Source organism: Sebastes umbrosus, chromosome 8 (assembly GCF_015220745.1).
Source record: "Sebastes umbrosus isolate fSebUmb1 chromosome 8, fSebUmb1.pri, whole genome shotgun sequence".
Lineage (NCBI taxonomy): Eukaryota > Metazoa > Chordata > Actinopteri > Perciformes > Sebastidae > Sebastes > Sebastes umbrosus.
The window spans coordinates 24,328,735-24,347,670 of record NC_051276.1 but is presented as its reverse complement, the minus strand read 5'-3'; the positions used below and the strand labels follow the sequence as shown (position 1 = coordinate 24,347,670).

The window sequence follows — 18,936 nt, the reverse complement described above, 5'->3', positions numbered from 1 at the left end:
TATCCCCATGGACAGATTGACAAGAGGCTGAAGTCTCTGGAGCGTTGTCAGTCTTTGGAGGAGATCCAGCGTCTCTTTGAGTCTGCAGAATTTGATTCTGTTGTGCGCCTGCTGCAGCCCACTCTTAATTATGGCGGCAGGAATAAACCTCTGGAGTTTGTAAGCTCAGCACCAGAGCGACCCGCTCAGCTGATGCTACTGCAGGTTAGATATGCTACAACAATATCGATTTGAACTTGTACATCTTTTGAAATGTGTGATGGTTGACAATGGTTCTCTGAATTTGGTCTCTCTCTCTGGCCTAGAACTCGCTGTTGAAGCTGCAGGACTACCAGCAGTGTTTGGAGTGCAGCGAGCTGGCTCTGAATGAAGCCCTGCAGCAGCTCAACTCGGCTCCAAACAACTCGCCCCCTAGTAAGGAGGAGTGGGTCAGTACCATTGGAAAGTTGCTGGATGGCACCGAGGTCTGCTTCATCAAAGACTCAGAGCTTCTAAGCAACGTCCCCCACTTTTCTAGTATGGCTCGACTGGCAAACAATCTAATTCAGGTAAGAAGGGAGCCAAAGACAACACCAATTTTCATAAACAAATTGACACTAATGATAAGAAACCGATCAGCCTCTATGGAATTACAATTAATTGTGTGGTTGTTTTTTTTATTTTCAGCTGATTGATATGAGCATGAACATTTCCGACGATCCCAAGGAGCCTTATTTCTTCTCGGTTCTGCCTTGGATCATCCTGTACCGCATTATCAAACACGAGGAGGCTGCTTTTAACTGTATGCTTCGACAGCATATGTCTATAGGGGATGATGAAGGTTTGTTGACTTCTTGTTTTTATGCCTTCAGTTCTCCCTTGGTGTTTCTGCCTTGGTAGTTGTTACACCGAATGACCCTTTCAAGTCTCATTTTTAGATGACTCAGACACTCCCATGCTGCCCTCCTCGCTGATGCTTCTGAACACAGCTCACGAGTATCTTGGCCGCCGCTCCTTGTGCTGCAACTCAGATGGTGCACTCCTCAAGTTCTATGTAAGTTTGTTTGTATACTTCTCTCTGCAAATACTGTCTGACCAAGGCTAAATAACACTTCAAACTTACGCTAAATTTTGGCTAGGAAAAATTGGTATAGACATTTTCAAATGGGTTCCTCGACCTCTGACCTCAAGATATGTGAATGAAAATGGGTTCTATGGGTACCCACGAGTCTCCCCTTTACAGACATGCCCCCTTTATGATAATCACATGCAATATGGGGCAAGTCATAGTCAAGTCAACACACTGACACACTGACAGCTGTTGTTGCCTGTCGGGCTTGAGTTTGCCATGTTATGATTTGAGCATATTTTTTATGCTAAATGCAGTACCTGTGAGGGTTTCTGGACAATATTTGTCATTGTTTTGTGTTGTTAATTGATTTCCAATAATAAATATATACATACATTTGCATAAAGCAAGCATATATGCCCACTCCTATGTTGATAAGAGTATTAAATACTTGACAAATCTCTCTTTAAGGTACATTTTGAACAGATAAGAAATGTTATTAATTTGTGATTAATCATGATAAACTATGGACAATCATGCGATTAATTGCAATTAAATATTTTAATCGATTAACAGCCCTAATTTCTTTGTGTTAGTGTGACCTAAATTAATTTGTGTGAACACTATTTGAACAGTTTGACAGAGCTTTATTCTTACGTTTGGTGTAGGTCCAAGTTTTGAAAAAAGAGGTCGCAGCCTCGGCCAACAACGACTCTCATCCCTACAAAGAGGAGTTGGAGATGGCCCTGGAACAGTGCTTTTTCTGCTTATATGCCTACCCCAGTAAGAAGAGCAAGGCCCGCTACCTTGAGGACCACTCATCTCCACAGGTCAGTCACTCAGATGCTTCTAAAAGTCTCTTTGATTTAGTATATTCTGATTAGTTTCATGAACTTGAAGTGACTGCTGCTCGGAAGTTAATCAATTTAGGTTCATACTAAAGAAGTCAATCTCAGCTAAGCTAACCAATATATTATGTAATCTAAAATGTAAAAACAAAAAACTCAAAATGTGGCTGAGCTCCTATTTAGATAAAAGCCAAAGGGTGTTAAAGAGGCGGTGAAAACGGCTCACGGCTTTGACTAATTGGTATGATTTCTCACATGTGTTGGCAAACCGACATAAAGAGAGAGTTTGAACAAGAGCAGACTGCCAGTGACGCAAACATGTGCCCTCACTGACCCTCGCACAACACAGAGGAAGTCTGCTTTATCCATTAATGCTGTTTTGGCGGCTTGTAAGGTGCGCACGTCTGCTGTCATTGAAATAAATTGAAGCCCTGAAATGGTATTAAAGCTGGAGTTGGCAGATTGGAGCAAATATGATTTTTAAAAAAAGTTATTTTTATAAAATGGTCACTATATCCTGACAGTAGCCGAGCTGGAGCCTGCCGTCTCTGAGCAGCTGTCAATCACTCACAAACTACGATCTAATGGTTAAACTAGGCAGCGCTGATCAAACATGAAACAAGATTCTGTTACTGTAATGCCTATTTCTCGCACAAAATGTTTTCAGAAACAACACAACATTGAGAGTGATTGAGAGTTGAGAGAAAAGCTAGATTTGATCTACATTTTAAAAAATCAAATTAAACTCCGAGACAATGTCATAACTAATAATATTGTGAGAATTTAACCACTAGAGTGACTCATGACTCTGTGATGTTGTGTGGACACGGCCCCTTGTCTGTTGTATTTTTGTAATGCATGTGTCCAGCCACCAGGGGGGTGTCATTCCCACTGTTGTGTGTCAGTGCATTTAGATGGCTGGCATCCTGACTGTAATTATGTAATACCACAGTGCAAGAGGAGGAGAGTCCTCAGGAGACCTCAGTGCCACTAATTTGCTCCAGCGCTGTGTGTTCCATTCTAATACAATGGTCTATGACACTAATGTTTCCTGTGGCCTTATTCTGTGTTTTGCAGGTTGAGCTGCTGTGGTGTGATGCCCTCTTCATGTTCCAGTATTTCAAACCAAAGTCACTGCCCGAGTTTGACAGCTATAAGACGAGCACAGTGTCTGCGGAATTAGCCAATCTGCTGCGGAGGTTTGCAGGCATCGCCCCCACGAGTGACACCCCCGTCCTCACCATGGATGAAGTGGCAGCCTACATTGAGGGCATGACAGAAAAGGTCAGTCAGTAGGCTCGCACTGAATGTAAAGAACACCACAGACTCAGACATGCTAAATAGTTATAAGCGGGGCTGTCAATCGATTAAAATATTCAATCGCAATTAATCACATGATTATCCATAGTGTATCGTGATTAATGGCAAATGAATCGATCATTTTGTATCTGTTCAAAATGTATCTTAAAGGGAGATTTGTCAAGTATTTAATACTCTTATCAATATGGGAGTGGGCAGATATGCTTGCTTTATGCAAATGTATGTATGTATATATTTATTATTGGAAATCAATTAACAACACAAAACAATGACAAATATTGTCCAGAAACCCTCACAGGTACTGCCTTTAGCATAAAAGATATGCTCAATTCATAACATGACAATCTCCAGCCCAACAGGCAACAACAGCTGTCAGTGTGTCAGTGTGCTGACTTGACTATGACTTGCCCCAAACTGCATGTGTTTATCATAAAGTGGGCATGTCTGTAAAGGGGGGACTCGTGGGTACCAATAGAACCCATTTTCATTCACATATCTTGAGGTGAGAGGTCAAGGGACCCCTTTGAAAATTGCCATGCCATTTTTTCTTGCCAAAATTTAGCGTAAGTTTGGAGCGTTATTTAACCTCCTTCTCGACAAGCTATTTTGACATGGCACCAATTGATTCCTTAGGTTTTCTAGTTTCATATCATGGCAGAAACGCTATAACCTAAAAATGTAAAGTTGCATTAATGTGTTAAAGAAATTAGTTGCGTTAAAACAAATTTGCGTAACGCATTATTATCACGTTAACTTTGACAGCCCTAATTTTAAGTCCTGCTCTCTCTTTATGTCACTCTCTTAACTTTGTTACTTTGTGGTTTGTCACTTAGAACCATGATTTTATTAAAGAAATGTTGAATTTTGATCTCTTTAAGGCCCCATGCCTTCCTGAGGGTAGTGCTCCTGCACCTCCAATCATTAATGAGATCTACTACCTGCTGGCTGATTACCATTTCAAGAACAAGGAGCAGTCCAAAGCCATCAAGTTCTACATGCATGACATATGCGTGTGTCCCAACAGGTAGCTCATTTCTCTACACTGGTGTCGATGCTTATGCACATTGCAAAACATCTATTTTTGTTATGAATATAACAAATAAATGTGTAGTGGATGTCATCTTGTATTTTACAATAATACATCAAGTGCAGTGACTTTACCAGTAACACGTATCTTCCCTCAGGTTTGATTCCTGGGCAGGTATGGCTTTAGCTCGGGCCAGTCGTATTCAGGAAAAGCTCAACTCCAATGAGCTGAAAAGTGACGTTCCGATATGGAAACACTCCCAGGCAGTGCTCAACTGCTTCAAGAGGGCCCTGGAAATAGACAGCTCCAACCTGTCTCTGTGGATCGAGTACGGTACTATTTCATATGCGCTGCATACATTTGCTTCGCGGCAGCTCAAGCAGTGGCGCAACGAGCTGCCCCCAGAGGTGGTTAAACAGGTGAGGCTCATGTTAACAGAGTCATCTTGTTTCTCATCTGTATTCCCTGTCACTTCATGTTAAGTCCGCTGTTTTTCCATGTGTGAGCTAAACAGATGTCACATCCGTCCTGTCACTTTTGCTCGTTCCACACGTGAATTTGCTGTAGAGTAAATTGATCTGTCGCCCTTGAGCTGAATTACTCATGAAGGCTCTGCTGTGTGTGTGTGTGTGTGTGTGTGTGTGTTGTTTCAGATGGAAGAAAGGAGAGACACCATGTTGCAGACGGCGTTCCAGTGTTTCCAGGGTGCTTCCCGTTGCGAGGGTGACAGTGATGAAGAAGAGTGGCTCATTCACTACATGCTCGGGAAGATAGCAGAGAAACGCAAACAGCCTCCAGTGGAATATCTGCAGCTTTACAAAAAGGTGAACAACTTTAGGGTAAAGAGTGCTACAGGAATGAATCCTAAACCTGGAAATGAGTTAGCATTTTAGCACTTCTGTAATTCTGCCGATTGCATTTACACTGCGAAAATAACATATAAGTATCATAAAGGTGTGTTTGCCATAGAGTTTATTTTCTGCAATAATCCAAAACCCAATGGAAAAAATGTTGTCAAGGGAACCAGAGCTTTACAGGCCAGGGTGTTACCTGATAATCAGACAATAATTTATGTGTAATAATGAACTTTGTTGCTAAGGTGTTCATTTATTCTGGCGTCAGATAAAATTTGTCAAAAAATGAAAGAATGTTAGCTGGAACCTGTGTTAAAGGATATCTTAAAGTGATTTCAACTTTTGTTTTCCACCATCCTGATAATTGTTTTCTTTATTGTAGTAGTAATACTGCTCTCTCACAGGGCAAATACAGAAATATAGGGTTCAAGCTTAAAAGGAGATTTACTTATTACATCTTCCAACACCACAATACACACTGCAATGTGACCTGCATACAGTGTCTGATGTACAAAATTCCCGAAGGTTGAAGTCTTGATTTAACGACACCATATTTTTTCATTATCTATTTTTTTCCCTAATGAAAAACTAATATTTCTGAGTACTTCAGTCTAATGGGCAACAATTTATAGAAGTCAATGAGGCAAGTTGGGAAAATTTAATATAGTTGTCATGATGGTAAAAACCAAGGAAATGATAACCGTTGTTGAAAGTAATTGGAATAATCCTTCGGTTGATTGCAGACATTTTTCATGCTCTCCCTGGAGTTGTTTCATAACCCGCCTACAGAAACAAAGATTGCTGCCCTTCCACCCTCGCAAGATGTTTTTTTTCCGAGAGAGAACAATGTATGGAGTTAGTCATCGCTCTGTTCTGATTAGATCAGTGGAGGCAGATGAACCTGTATGAAACACAGTGTCATGGAGGTCAGCAGAGGATGAGTGGGGCGGTGTGAGCACAGTGAACTCTGATGTCGGCACACATGGCTGTTTTCTACTCCTTATTGCACTCCTTCCCTCCATTGTAGCTGTTAGTTTGTATTGCCAGATGATTCTGTTGTGTGTTGGTGACTCTCTCCTCTTTTATATTTATAGGCAGCACACTATCTGCATGAAGAAGCTGCCAGGTACCCCCGGAAAATCCATTACCATAATCCTCCTGACCTGGCCATGGAGGCCCTGGAGGTAAATTGCCTGTGCCCGGTAGCTCAAATAGGCCCTGTTCAAACCTGGCATTTACATGCATCCTGAGTGATCCGATCACAAGTGGACAACTTTAAGTACGTCTGTTCACACCTGGCATTATAATACGTCTCCACTGACCACTTGCGATTGGATCTCACTTACCCGCTCTATATGTAAATAAACGCTTAGTAAACACATGGCTAATACAGCAGACGTTGTGACGTTATATTATGTGAATGTCAGTAGTGATGTCCCACATATTCGTTGATTTGGGTACATTTTATTAACATCAAAATATTATTGTACTGGCGGTCCACGGGGATCTCCGTGCCGCCGAAAGGCAGCGTGGTACAGAGCTTCAGTAGGCCGGGGATGAGAGAGCGCAGGCGGGCGGGCGGTTGGGCGGGTGGGCGGGTGTCAGTTCCGTGCAAAGCACCGGAACAAAAACGCCAACACAACAGTGACAGTGATAATAATGCACTTTGTGTGCCTAGTCTGTAGATATGTAGCCTATAGATAAGATATATTTTAATAAAATACAGACAGGTTACAGTAGTGCACAGAAGCCGTTTCCATGCTGCCAGGCAGACTAGTGCTCGCATCTGCCTGTCTACACAACTGAGGAGCTGTGATCCCGCGGATCCAAGCAGGACGTCGGTTGAGTAGGCGGTCCTTAATGTGGTCCAGGATGTGGTCGCGTACACACTGCTAAAAGAATGTGACCATATGCGGCCCAGACCACTTCTGATTGTGGTCTGAGCGATCGGATCTCAATCGTCCTCAATGCATCTTGAGTGGGTTCACACCTGTACTTAGAGTTGTCCACTTGTGAGCCGATCATTCAGGGCGCATGTTAATACCAGGTCTGAACAGGGCCATAGTTTCTAGTTGTGTCACATTAATTGTGTTACGTGAGATAACTGTCTGAAAGCATTCACATTTAAAGACATTATGCACATACGTGTGGACCATTACACGTTTTTTTTTCTTTCTTCTAGTTGCATTTCCGTCTCAGTGCCACCACCCTAAAACTATTAGAGGGTGATGTGTCTGATCTGGAACATGAGCTCTTGTTCAGGATGCTGGTTGAGGCTGCTACCGGGCCATTTGCCAGGGGTGAAGAGAAGAGCATGCCAAGCATGCCTAGATCCCTTGAAAAGTAAGCTACAAAAATATAACCCAGCAGTAATTACAAAAAGCATTTCACGGCTGAACCTTCCTTCTCAACGTTGCTCTCGATTCATTTTCAGGGAGAAACCCCCCTCCCTGATGGACGAAGACTTTAATTGCTCGCCAGTTTGCATAGGGAACGTCCTCAGCTCCTCCCATCCATCAGCTGCCACCCCAGGTCTGACATCCCCTCCTTACGTGGCCCCACCGTTTGACCATGATTACGCCAAACGCAAAACACTTCGACGGCAGCAGTGGCAGCAGCAGCGGCATGAGGAGCAGCAGGCTGATGGTACAGTCCCAGTCCTAGACACTGTCTCTGGGGTTGGGCTCTTTGCCCTTTCTGCACTGGGACAGAAGGCCCACTGGGGAGTGCTCAGATTGCTAATCACCATGCTTAATGGCTTTGGTTTCAGTTACAATGATCCCCACGCACTGGGTGATTGGGATGTGGTGAAATGGGCAATATGGCTACTGATTATTTGACTAATTTGCTATGCCTGACAAAGCAGCAGTGTTGAAATGGATAGATTAGAAGATTGAGTTTTGCAGAGAGCATTAAGGCCTGTGTCTGTGCGTATGTGTGTGTTTGTGTGCGCTGAAATAACATTCATTTCTAGTCACTGCTTTATTGCTGGTCTTATTTTCGTCCTTACCAATCATCTTGCCTCTCCTAATATGTTAAAGTTGTTGCTTTGTTGTAACTTCCCTAAGCCTAGGGAGAGATCGCTGCACATTCTTAATGATCCTGATTGTTGCTTCACTGTGTGTTGGTTAAACAGAGCGGTTTGCATAGTCAGAGATCCCAGGTGCTAACCCAGAGCACTTTGCTAATATGTCCTGGTTACACTGAATACATATTTATCAGCAAGCACCTGCCTTATTAGTATGACCTTTATTTGATCAGGTAATTTATTGAGATTAAGGTCTCTTTAGCAAGAGACCCCTGAGTAGAACAGAACAAATGAGATCCGAGATGACACAACAAACCAGCCACATACAAGCACACAATCACAGACATCTCTCAAAAGGTTCACAATTCAAAGTTTAAATTCATCCAATTGGATATTGTGTTCAAACCAGTTGAGTTACTCTGCATGGCGATGAACAAGAACGTTTTCAGTGTTGTACTACCCACATAGAGGTGTGTATTTATTTCCGCATTAAGCTGGATGTGAAAGTAGAAAATTTGTGTTTTTGAAAAACCGACTTAGTAGTTCAGTGCGGTAATGTGTTGGATGTATATCATTGCTTTCAGTAATGTACATCTAGTACAGTGTGTACACAGAGCACATTATCACTGACCTTTTGACTCAAGCACATTGGCCGTCTTTTATGTAAACTCCTGTAGTTGCAGTGTTGCAAAAATATTTGTCTTTGTTTGGATTGCAGAGATGAGACTTAGAAGTATGAATGTCTGAGAAAGCTTCAGTGGTATTTTATTGTGTCGCCGAGATGTTAGAATTAACAGAAAACAGCCACATAACTTACACATTGATTTTAAAGCAGCCTGGATGTAATTTTCCAGAATTGTAGTCAACATTTTCAATAGTTGCAACTCTGTATTGTGAAACAGGCCGAAATGCTGCTGGGAAAAAACAGTCCTGACCATTCTCTCCATATAACAAAAGCAGTGACATCTGTTCACCCTCCCCATGTGTCATGTTTAGCTTGAATGTGCAAATAACGCAGCCATATTGCCCATGTTGCCAGTTTTGTCACCCTTTCCAGATTCCTTCCTACCTACCTACCTGCCTGCTACCTCTTTTGCCTGCTTGCTTTTACCACCTGCTTTGCCATTTTTATATGCATGTAGTTCTAATGGGGTGAATGTCTTCACGACTGGACAGAGTCCGTCCTTTTATCACACTTCACTTAATTGTCTGGTGTATCATGTGGTCACATTTTTTATTTGAGTTTGGTGTGGGCTGAATTTGACAGAAAGTCTCTATTTCTATTTCAAAATCTCTCGTGAATCATGTGTTTTCCACTAATTGGACGTAATTCCCAATTATGGCCAATTAGTGTGAAAATGCCAAGTCGAGAAGAATGTGGCCGGCCTGTTATTGGCAGGTGAAAATACCCCACCATGCACATGTTTGCTTGTAGGCGTCCAATTTTTCTGGCTTGAGTCCTCAAGGTGACCGAGTGTAGGGCCTGATTCAGACATGCCTTTTATCTAATCATTATCTGGGAAAATGCTCCTTTTATGATCTCCTGTTCATCATCTACACCGTAGAAGTGTTCTTTCCGGACCATGTGCTGCTTTATTGACAGTAAAATAGGACATCAGTTATGAGGCAAAATAACAGTAGCCAGCCAAGGGGATTTCCCAGGGCTCTGAGTGTCTCAACTGCTTTGCTGAAGAGGCAGCTCTAGGTTATATCCACTGATCATATCACAAACCTTGTTTTTTCAGTTTAGGAGAGAAATATTGATCTTCAGAAATATTTGCACTGCACTTATAGATATGTGTGTCTGAATCAGGTTCTACATTTTCAAGGGGAGTGGCATTCAATCTGTATTCAGAAAGCTAAATGAAGGAAAATGCAGATTTATTTTTTTTAATATAAATTCAGAGATATTGATTTTCTTGATTCCATTTTAAAACCAGCTCCCCGTATCTTCAACAGCCTCACCAGAGTTTGACCATGCTTACTGCCTGCCCAGGTCTGCAATGTGGCTGGCTTCCCAGAATGGTACTGCTCTTCAAACCCACCAAACTCTTTAAGAGGCTGTGTTTTTAATCCAATATGAGGTGCATTCTTGCACTGAATACGCAGTTGTAACTTTGCTGTTAACTCATGACTGTGAATCTTTTTTGAAAAGTCCCCCGTGTGCATTATTCACTGAAATAGCAAAAGCGTATTGCCCTTCTGATTCTGTTAGATACAGTTCCCTGCCAAGGACTTTTTGCTGAGGCTGCACAACATGGCAATTAAGAGGAATGCTGGCATTTTGGTTTTGGACCACTTACAAAAACAAACCATCTCTCCTTTTATAACAATGCGTCATTAGGGATGCACTAATTAGGATTTGTGGCTCATGACCTATTCTTGTTTCATAATTATATTTATTTCTTTCCCCCCTCCATATTATAACAGTTTGGCATTTAAAAACAAGTCGCCAACCAACAGCTTGAGAAAAGCCTACACAGCATGCACATTTTGAATAATTGGTTGAAATCCATACAATGTAGTAATCTTAATATACTGACCAATAAAAGATTGTCCCACCTTAAATTACAGTATAATCAGTTTGTTAAAAGAAGTACGTAAAGCCCACTTTTCAGACAGAAAAAACATTTATTTATGTGTATTTATCCATCATATCCCCAAAGGCTGAAATCATTTTATTTGATCTGGGTCCATGCAACTGACGGCATGACCCATGATGTTTTTTGTTTTGGCAGAGCGCAGTCAGGACAGTGAGGTGGTGATGCTCTCTGACTCCAACTCCACCCAGGACGCCTTCACAGATCCCACTAGCTCACAAGACAGCAACCACAAGCCTGCTTCTGGGAAAGCCAGTTCATCGTCATCGGAAAGCACGACCCCTGTGAAGGACGGACAGTTCGCATCTGAGGACACAGGTACACTGGGGCTGAAATGACTCATCTTTCCTGGCTGCTTTTACCTGAACCATTACTGTACATTACTGTAAAGCTGAGACTCTTGTAGATCCAATGAGCCCAACTGTATTCATGTGTGATGATGTTAGTCCCCATAGTAGCCATTTCACATAGATACCATTTTTTTTTTTTAAACTTGACCACACTCTATAAAATGACCTGTGGTGACCTCTAGGATAATCACAGCCTGAAACTTTACAGCCACAAACTAGAAACCTAGGGGATTCAGAGGCTTTTTCTTTGGTATTCGGCAATGTCTTGGTGGAATTATTGATAATTTTTATACATTTTTGAGTGGTAACAAATGGTTAAATTTAACACCAAATCTGTGTAACAAAAACCCCAAAATTGCTGCAACAACTTATGAGATATAATAGAGCATGGAAATCATATACTTCCATCATAATGTTCTAAGCCCTTATACACTTTCACAATTTATTTTGATTAATTGATTAATGTTTATTTCTGATTTATGACAAGATCAACTTGACACACAGTGCTCTTCAGGTTTCCCAGCTTTCAGATGATATACACCACCTCTATGTGACATCTACTGCTGACCTGCTATCTCTTCCTTAAAATCCCCTGTACCCCCCTAAAAAAGACAAAAGGGTCTATGTGGGTCTCAGAGGGTTAAGCAAGCAGAGAACTGATCTAACATGTAAAACTCATGTCCTAAAGTCTTTGATTTTAAATCCTACTTAAGCATCACGTGGAGATCCTTCTGGCATCCAGACGGAAGAAAAAGTTATCCAGGAAGTAGTAGAAGCTGTCGTGGTGATGCTCCCCGAGGCTTCAACCCCCAAGGTCTCTGCGGACCCTTGTCCTCATCCTCTGCCTGTCCCAGCCACCCCTCCAAAGCCGGCCCACTGTCAACACGCTGCTCCTCAAACCCCAGCCAGCGAGGGAAAGAAGAAGCCAGACCCCCCCGCCGAGGTGATCGAGGTTCCCAAGGCCCTGCCCACAGAGCGCGGCGACCAGAGGCGAATGCTGGTGGAAATGTGCGTCCGTGCTCTCTTCCTCTGCCTCGGCCGCTTCCCTCAGCACTACAAGAGTCTCTACCGCTTGGCCTTCTTCTACTCCAACAGCAAGACCCATCAGGTCAGTCCACCCCTGGTAATTGATGATACTAGTCCATTCTCATTGCATTCCAAAGGCCAAGTCATCCATTAAACCTAAGCGATAAACCTATAATCAGTACCCCCGTCATTATTGGTGACATTTACAGAAGATGGGGCTTGCTAAGAATTTCCTCAAAAGACACATGGACCTTTTTCGCATTCATTATTTCAGGGATAAGTATATCAGAGCTGTGATGGCTATTTGTTTTGTTTTTTTTCCTGGGATTTTCTTGTGGGTCTGTGGCTGAGCTCTGCAGTAATACACGAGTTGCTGAAACAGCCTGTGTTGGCTATAAGGCTCTGTGGGCAGAGGTGTGCGTGGGTGGTAGCGCAGTGCTCTCTCAGCCAGTTTGGCACAGGGAGGTTGCGTTGAGCTTTCCTCTGGTGGCATCCTTCTGTCAGCACTCCATTCGTCGAACTTGTTAATACAGCCCATGCCCCTACTCACTAAGGGTGAATTGCATATGGAAAGGTCCAAGCTCTTTTATATTTTATGCTTGGTAATATGCTCATTTGACCTCAGAGTACTATATGTGCAGCATCATGGGTTTTATGGCTCCCAGTGGTAATGTTTTCCTAATTTGCTACAAGACTGAAGAAACCTTTTTTTTTTCTTCTTTATTTTATTATTAACAGCTAAAATTAATAAGTTCAATTAAAGATAATTTCCTTGAGGCTCAATTAAATGCAGAATAACTTTTGATGGAGGCTTACACGGGTGGTAAAGTTTCCCTCAGTTTTTGCCACCCAGCAGAACTGGATGAAAAGCAAATGCACCCTGGCAGTGACTCGATGACACAGTCAGTTTGATGTGATGCTGTTGACACAGGTTGCTTAGCTGCAACCACAACCCGACACATCCAGTGTTAAAAGCCTCCGCGCCCCTTTTGTTCTCAGGAAAACTGCTCCATTCACATCGACTGACCAGCTTTATCCTCACTCCAAAGATGGAGGGAGAGGGAGCCTGTAATGTCATGCTTTAGCCTACTGGGTTTGTGAAAGATAACATGAAGTGGCGTTAGCTTGCTATCTTTTCTAACAGGGCACTGGTGTAGACACTGATTTGTGAGTCATCACTCTGCGAAAGGAGGTCTGCATTTTCCTGATTGCAAATGAGCATAATTTTCTCCTTTTCTGTTTTAGAATATATTAAATACTGCACCCATCTGTTTGTTTATCACATCTGTCAATCTATTCCGATGAAGGAGGGGTATCCCCTTGGTTTTCTCATTAGGGATTCTGTTGTGTGTGTGTGTGTATATAAAAGTGTACATTCAAATTCATGTGTTTTTCTTTCCTCCTTTATTTATTTATTTATTTATTTCCCGCCACAGAACCTACAGTGGGCCCGAGATGTGTTGCTAGGAAGCAGTGTCCCATGGCAACAGCTGAAGCACATGCCAGCACAAGGACTTTTCTGTGAAAGAAACAAGACAAACCTGTTCAATGTAAGTCAGTTCACCATGTTCAACATGTCTGCATGTGTTGTTTTTTTCCCTCCTCTCCACGTCAATACGTTCCCGCACATTGCTTCATGCATTATAGAGATACCTGTCATCACTGGATTTATTGGCAATCCATTATAGTAACACCAAATAGTTAAGATCTCATTAACATTACATGCGGCAGAAAACATTTACCTTCTTGTGGCATAAACAAAGTTGGTGTTGTTTCTCAAAGTGACTTTCAAGGTAAGTATTGCATGAAAGAATTGGCTTGGCGATGAAGAGTCAGGCATGCCTGAATGAATTAGTGGAAATTTCTACTTGTAATCTAATAAATGAATGTATTATCTTTAGCAACACTCACAGTACCTTTCAGGGTATTGGCAAGTAAAAAGAAAAACTCTACAGCTATAAGTTGATTAGAATTTATTCAATTCAACATCTGTAGAACCAGATTGCTGAGATCAGAAAGACGTACTGTTTAGGGCTGCAGCACCTGTGTGTGTGGGAGTACATTGGGTTTCTTGGTTTCTCTTCAGAAAATATTTGAATGTAAATGTAAAAAGGCAGAGTGATGCAGTAGCCATCACAGGGCTGGGATATTCTTATCTGAGGTGTTAAGCATTGTTTTGTGGCTATTGCACATTGGCCAATAGCCTGCATAACTAGAATATTTTTTTTCCTATTGCAAACATACAAAATACCTGTTTCACACACCCACAGAAGTACTGTTCATACGTCTTCCAACTCTAAAGTTTAGCTTCATCATAATACATAACTGCACAGTAGCAGCTAATGGAGACTCCCAGAGGAAGAACCAGGGAAGCACTGAAGTGTGTCTTCCTCACGTTTGTGACTAATGAGCTGTCTGCGTGTTTGTTGTGTGCGAATGATTGGCGTACTACAGTTAGGTTTACCCTTTTCACACACATATTATTCACATAATTCAATTGGATGCACAAAAAGCAGCCCCAAATATGAATCACTAGATGCATGCGCCGCTATAAATGGAGTTGCACAGTGGGAGATTGTTGAATTATCTGCCTCTCAGAATTACAAGGCCTCCGCTGGGTTCCAGTGGAGGAGATTACTGTTTGAATCTGTCATCTGTTCTGCATGTCAGTTTATTTAACTCTTTTCACTTTAAGCAGATATTATGTCTTTTCAATGGCTTACTTTTTGGATTTGTCCCTTCTGTGATTTGTCAAAGCCTTAATGCTCTCACTTTTGTTACAGAGCAGATAGAGTGTCACATCATGTCAGCATCACATATAAGTCACTTGTCGGGGCATATTTTGGTGGTGCACATTATTTTGGACATAGGCTGTAGAGTCAAATGCCGACTCCAGAAGGCTTCTGGTAGCAGACTGTGAAAGTGATGTGGGCCAGGTCTGAGCTAGAGGAGAGCTCTGCAGCGCCCTGGCTCCCACTGGGCTCTCACAGAGCCCCGTCTGGAGGCAAACCTGCCACCCTGGCATGCCAACTGTTGGAGCTTTACTGTTCCCTTCGAACGAAGCCCTCTCTCTCTCTACCAATAATCAGACATGCTTGGTTTCATTGAATCTATGAGTTCTCTGGGCAGTAAGTACATAAACAAAAAGTTGCTGAAACACATTATATAGCTTGTATTTTCATCCTTCATTTTGTCAGCTTCATGAGAGCGACAGCGGATAATGTTTTTTTCAATTGTAGATGGATAGAAGGGCATTGTTCAGCATACAGTTTTTGCCAGGTCGAAGTGGATTTTGAACCAGAACCCTTCAAGCCAGCTTTTCTAAGCCGTATACTTTAGGCAAGTCAATCTCAGCTGACAGCTGCGTTTGAGCCTGACTAATCACTCTTTGATAGATATATCGTATGTGTTTGACTCATCTCTCCGGTGACGGAATGACCAGCATGAGAGCTGCCACAAATTAATTATATCAAACATATCGTACCTTGATGTCGAGGAGACTTGACTCTCGGCCGAGTACGCACCTCGGTGAGGCTGTTGGTGGTGAATACTAAGTTCCCTAATGTAGGTCATGATGCCCTACTTTTCCTTCTTGCTTTGGCTGGGCTACATTAACTGGGGCCGGCATAAAGTAACCTATATATTGCTGTTTAGAAATGATCCAGATGAGGTTGTGTTGCATAATTTATTGGTGTGGTTGTCAGCGTGAGTGCTCTCTAGGAGGGCCTGCTTACTTTTACACCAATGATAACTAATAATTAGGGCTGTCAGTCAATTAAAATATTTAATCACGATTAACCGCATGATTGTCCATAGTTAATCATGATCAATTGCTAATTAATTGCACATATTTTTTATCTGTTCAAAATGTACCTTAAAGGGACATTTTGTCAAGTATTTAATACTCTTATCAACATGGGAGTGGGCAGATATGCTTGCTTTATACAAATGTATGTATATATTTATTATTGGAAATCAATTAACACAAAACAATGACAAATATTGTCCAGAAACCCTCACAGGTACTGCATTTAGCATAACAAAATATGCTCAAATCATAACATGGAAAGCTCAAACCCAACAGGCAACAACAGCTGTCAGTGTATCAGTGTGCTGACTTGACTATAACTTGCCCCAAACTGCATGTGATTATCATAAAGTGGGCATGTCTGTAAAGGGGAAACTTGTGGGTACCCATATAACCCAATTTCATTCACATATCTTGAGGTCAGAGGTCAAGGGACCCCTTTGAAAATGGCCATAACAGTTTTTCCTCACCAAAATTTAGCGTAAGTTTGGAGTGTTATTTGGCCTCCTTTTTCTAGTTTCATATGATAGCAGTACCTTCACACTATTTTTAAGAGGTTAATTAAAAATTGCAAGTTGTGTTAATGCGCTAAAGAAATTAATGGCATTAAAACTAATTTGCATTAACACGTTATCGCGTTAACATTGACAGCCCTAATTATAATATGTCACGGTACAGTTTATTGCGATATATTATTGGTACACTGACATTTGTATTGTGATACTAGGACATTTGGACTCTGTTCTGCCACTTACTGGCTGTTTGACATTTTAAATGATGGCATGTTGTTGTTTTTGAACCAGTGTGCAGGTTAAGAAGGCTCAGACTCTCACTACTCTACTTGCTTGCATTAAAGCTCTCCATAATGCAGTAAATAAATCCAGCTTATATCTGCTTTTTGAGGAATTACTTGGCTATTTTATATCTCCCTCTTTTTGTAATTTTCTATAGATATTGTGATGTAACAGACCTTTGCAGACTATTGCAAAATCATCTTGTGCTGAAACATTGTCATCATTGTGGGCAGATTATTGTAATGTAATATTGTAATACAGTTATTCCCAGCCCTTGTAACAGAATATCAAGGCTGAATGTAATGAAACTGGTTGTAATGCTGCCGTAACGACAGGCCCCTCTGGCTGCTCAGGACTACTGTGGTCGTGAGGAATCCCTCTGTGTTCACTCTGGCACGGTGTTGCCTCCTCCTTCCTCCCTCCAGACCAGACACACACACACACTCTTGCTTACATATTCTTCCACCCACTCACACATCCACTCTCGACGAAGCTCCAGAGAAAATGGATGTCCTTGTTGCTACATTTCAGAAAAACATAAGTCCATCCTGGTCTCGTAACTTTTCGGAGAACATGTTTTGAACTGATATGTATCTAAGCATTCATGTTTGATTGCTTATAGGCAGGAATCAATGTCTTTGTTATATTAGGTGAGGATATTCTTCTGGGGAACAGTTATTGCTTGCCACAGTTTGATGTATGACTCAAACATTTGTGTGTTCAGCTGTGCAATGTGCTGTAGGTGGAGCTCCACTCAGGAGAACCTTGTTATTTTTTTTTTCTTAGGGGAGGAGTGTTGGACCAATGAACACATTTTGTAGAAGTAGATGTTTTGATTTGCACGTTGGAGGGTGAAAACTGGCAGTGTGTTTTCCATTGCCTTCTTCTGCTCTCTGTTCACTTGAGCATGACATTTTTCAGCAGTGTTTTTTTTCCTCACTCACACAACAGGAAGCAGGAAAAACAAGGTGTGTTTGCTTAGTATGTTTATGGTGACCAGCTGGAGAGACACGACCAGAGTTGAAAGAGAGGAAGGGAAGAAGGTGAGGGCTGTTGTCAGTGTACCGCTGGCTGAGGAAATACTGTGTGCGTGTGTGTGTGTGTGTGTGTATGTACACAACACAATCTTATCTGTTCAGACAGCACTGTTCTTCAGCCTGTGTTTCTGTGGTTAATGGGGGCTTTACTTGTACAAACCTGTCCTTTTTTCTCACTCAGGTTTTTGGTTCTTTTTCACTATATGTGTGCCATCCTCTTGATGCCTCCCACTACGTTGATGTGGTAGAACCGAGTTCATTTTTCAGCCAGTCTATGTTCTCTTGTTCTTTTCCTGTTGCTCCGTCTTCAGGTTGATCACGCTCTACCCCTCCCCCTGGCTCTTATTCGCTCTACTCATCTCCCCTCTCCGTTGCACTCGTTCTGCTTCCTCATTACTCTCTCTCTCTCACTCCTCCTGTTTGTGTGTGTATTGTGTGGGTGTGCACTAATGGGCGGGAGTTTCTCCGCTTGCCTCCGATTGGCTGGCAAAGGCCTACGAGGATTGGCTGTACGCTGTGTATAGTGCGAGGGAAAGGAAGGGAGGAGGTGGGGGAGAGAACTCCAGCAGGCTGGGGTCAGGGGAGAGCTGAGATAGAGTGCGTGGGTGTTTTTGTTTTGAGATGGCAGGGTTTGAAAGCAGGAGAGGACCGAGTCGGCTTGTCTGTCAGTGGCACACTGAGCTTATAGGCCTTGACTCCAGCGCTGTTTCTCCTCCTGCCAAGGCAGCTGCCATTCTCCTCCTCCTCCTCCTCTTCTGTTCCTGTTCTGCCGTGTGCAGCTGTGCTTCCCCCTTCTTCTCTCCTGCAGCTCTCGCTACCCTAGCACCCTAATGCAGCCCACCCCTTGCTCTCTGAGCGTGAGCCTCTTTCAGGGTGGAGGCACTGCCAGGGCTGCTGGTGCTGCTACCGCCAGCAAGAAACTGTCCAAAAGAATACTAACACAGGCACCGTGGAGTAGCTTTCTTTGGTGATGGTGAGTCGCTTTCTCTCTTTCCCTCTGACTTTTTACAAAATCGAGTGTGTGAGCAGAGTTCTCATGTCAATTTTCTGAGAGTTTGTGTTCTACTTAAGAGTGTGGTATTTTTAAATCAGTGATACTCTGGTTGAATGGTGCAGAACTGCAAAAGAAAATGCCTTTAAGTAAGTCCTCCTGAAAGTCTTAATTGTTCAGATACCTGCATGTAAGATGCGACAAT

General features: G+C 42.3%; 1 protein-coding gene across 5 annotated transcripts in view; it reads left to right on the top strand.

Moving 5' to 3' along the window:
• cabin1 (calcineurin binding protein 1) overlaps nucleotides 1-18,936 on the top strand; it is a 45,357-nt gene that overhangs the window by 6,953 nt on the left and 19,468 nt on the right. For 2 of the 5 annotated variants that reach the window (XM_037777131.1, XM_037777132.1), the window contains exons 16-31: nucleotides 16-204; nucleotides 306-548; nucleotides 667-820; nucleotides 918-1,033; nucleotides 1,717-1,878; nucleotides 2,974-3,180; nucleotides 4,095-4,240; nucleotides 4,401-4,662; nucleotides 4,897-5,067; nucleotides 6,192-6,281; nucleotides 7,280-7,440; nucleotides 7,532-7,743; nucleotides 10,085-10,150; nucleotides 10,864-11,043; nucleotides 11,789-12,183; nucleotides 13,538-13,651. In XM_037777131.1, coding sequence (XP_037633059.1) covers nucleotides 16-204; nucleotides 306-548; nucleotides 667-820; nucleotides 918-1,033; nucleotides 1,717-1,878; nucleotides 2,974-3,180; nucleotides 4,095-4,240; nucleotides 4,401-4,662; nucleotides 4,897-5,067; nucleotides 6,192-6,281; nucleotides 7,280-7,440; nucleotides 7,532-7,743; nucleotides 10,085-10,150; nucleotides 10,864-11,043; nucleotides 11,789-12,183; nucleotides 13,538-13,651 — 2,868 coding nt within the window. The remainder of the gene's footprint in view (nucleotides 1-15; nucleotides 205-305; nucleotides 549-666; nucleotides 821-917; nucleotides 1,034-1,716; nucleotides 1,879-2,973; nucleotides 3,181-4,094; nucleotides 4,241-4,400; nucleotides 4,663-4,896; nucleotides 5,068-6,191; nucleotides 6,282-7,279; nucleotides 7,441-7,531; nucleotides 7,744-10,084; nucleotides 10,151-10,863; nucleotides 11,044-11,788; nucleotides 12,184-13,537; nucleotides 13,652-18,936) is intronic. The other 3 variants (XM_037777134.1, XM_037777135.1, XM_037777133.1) reach the window with 3 other exon arrangements.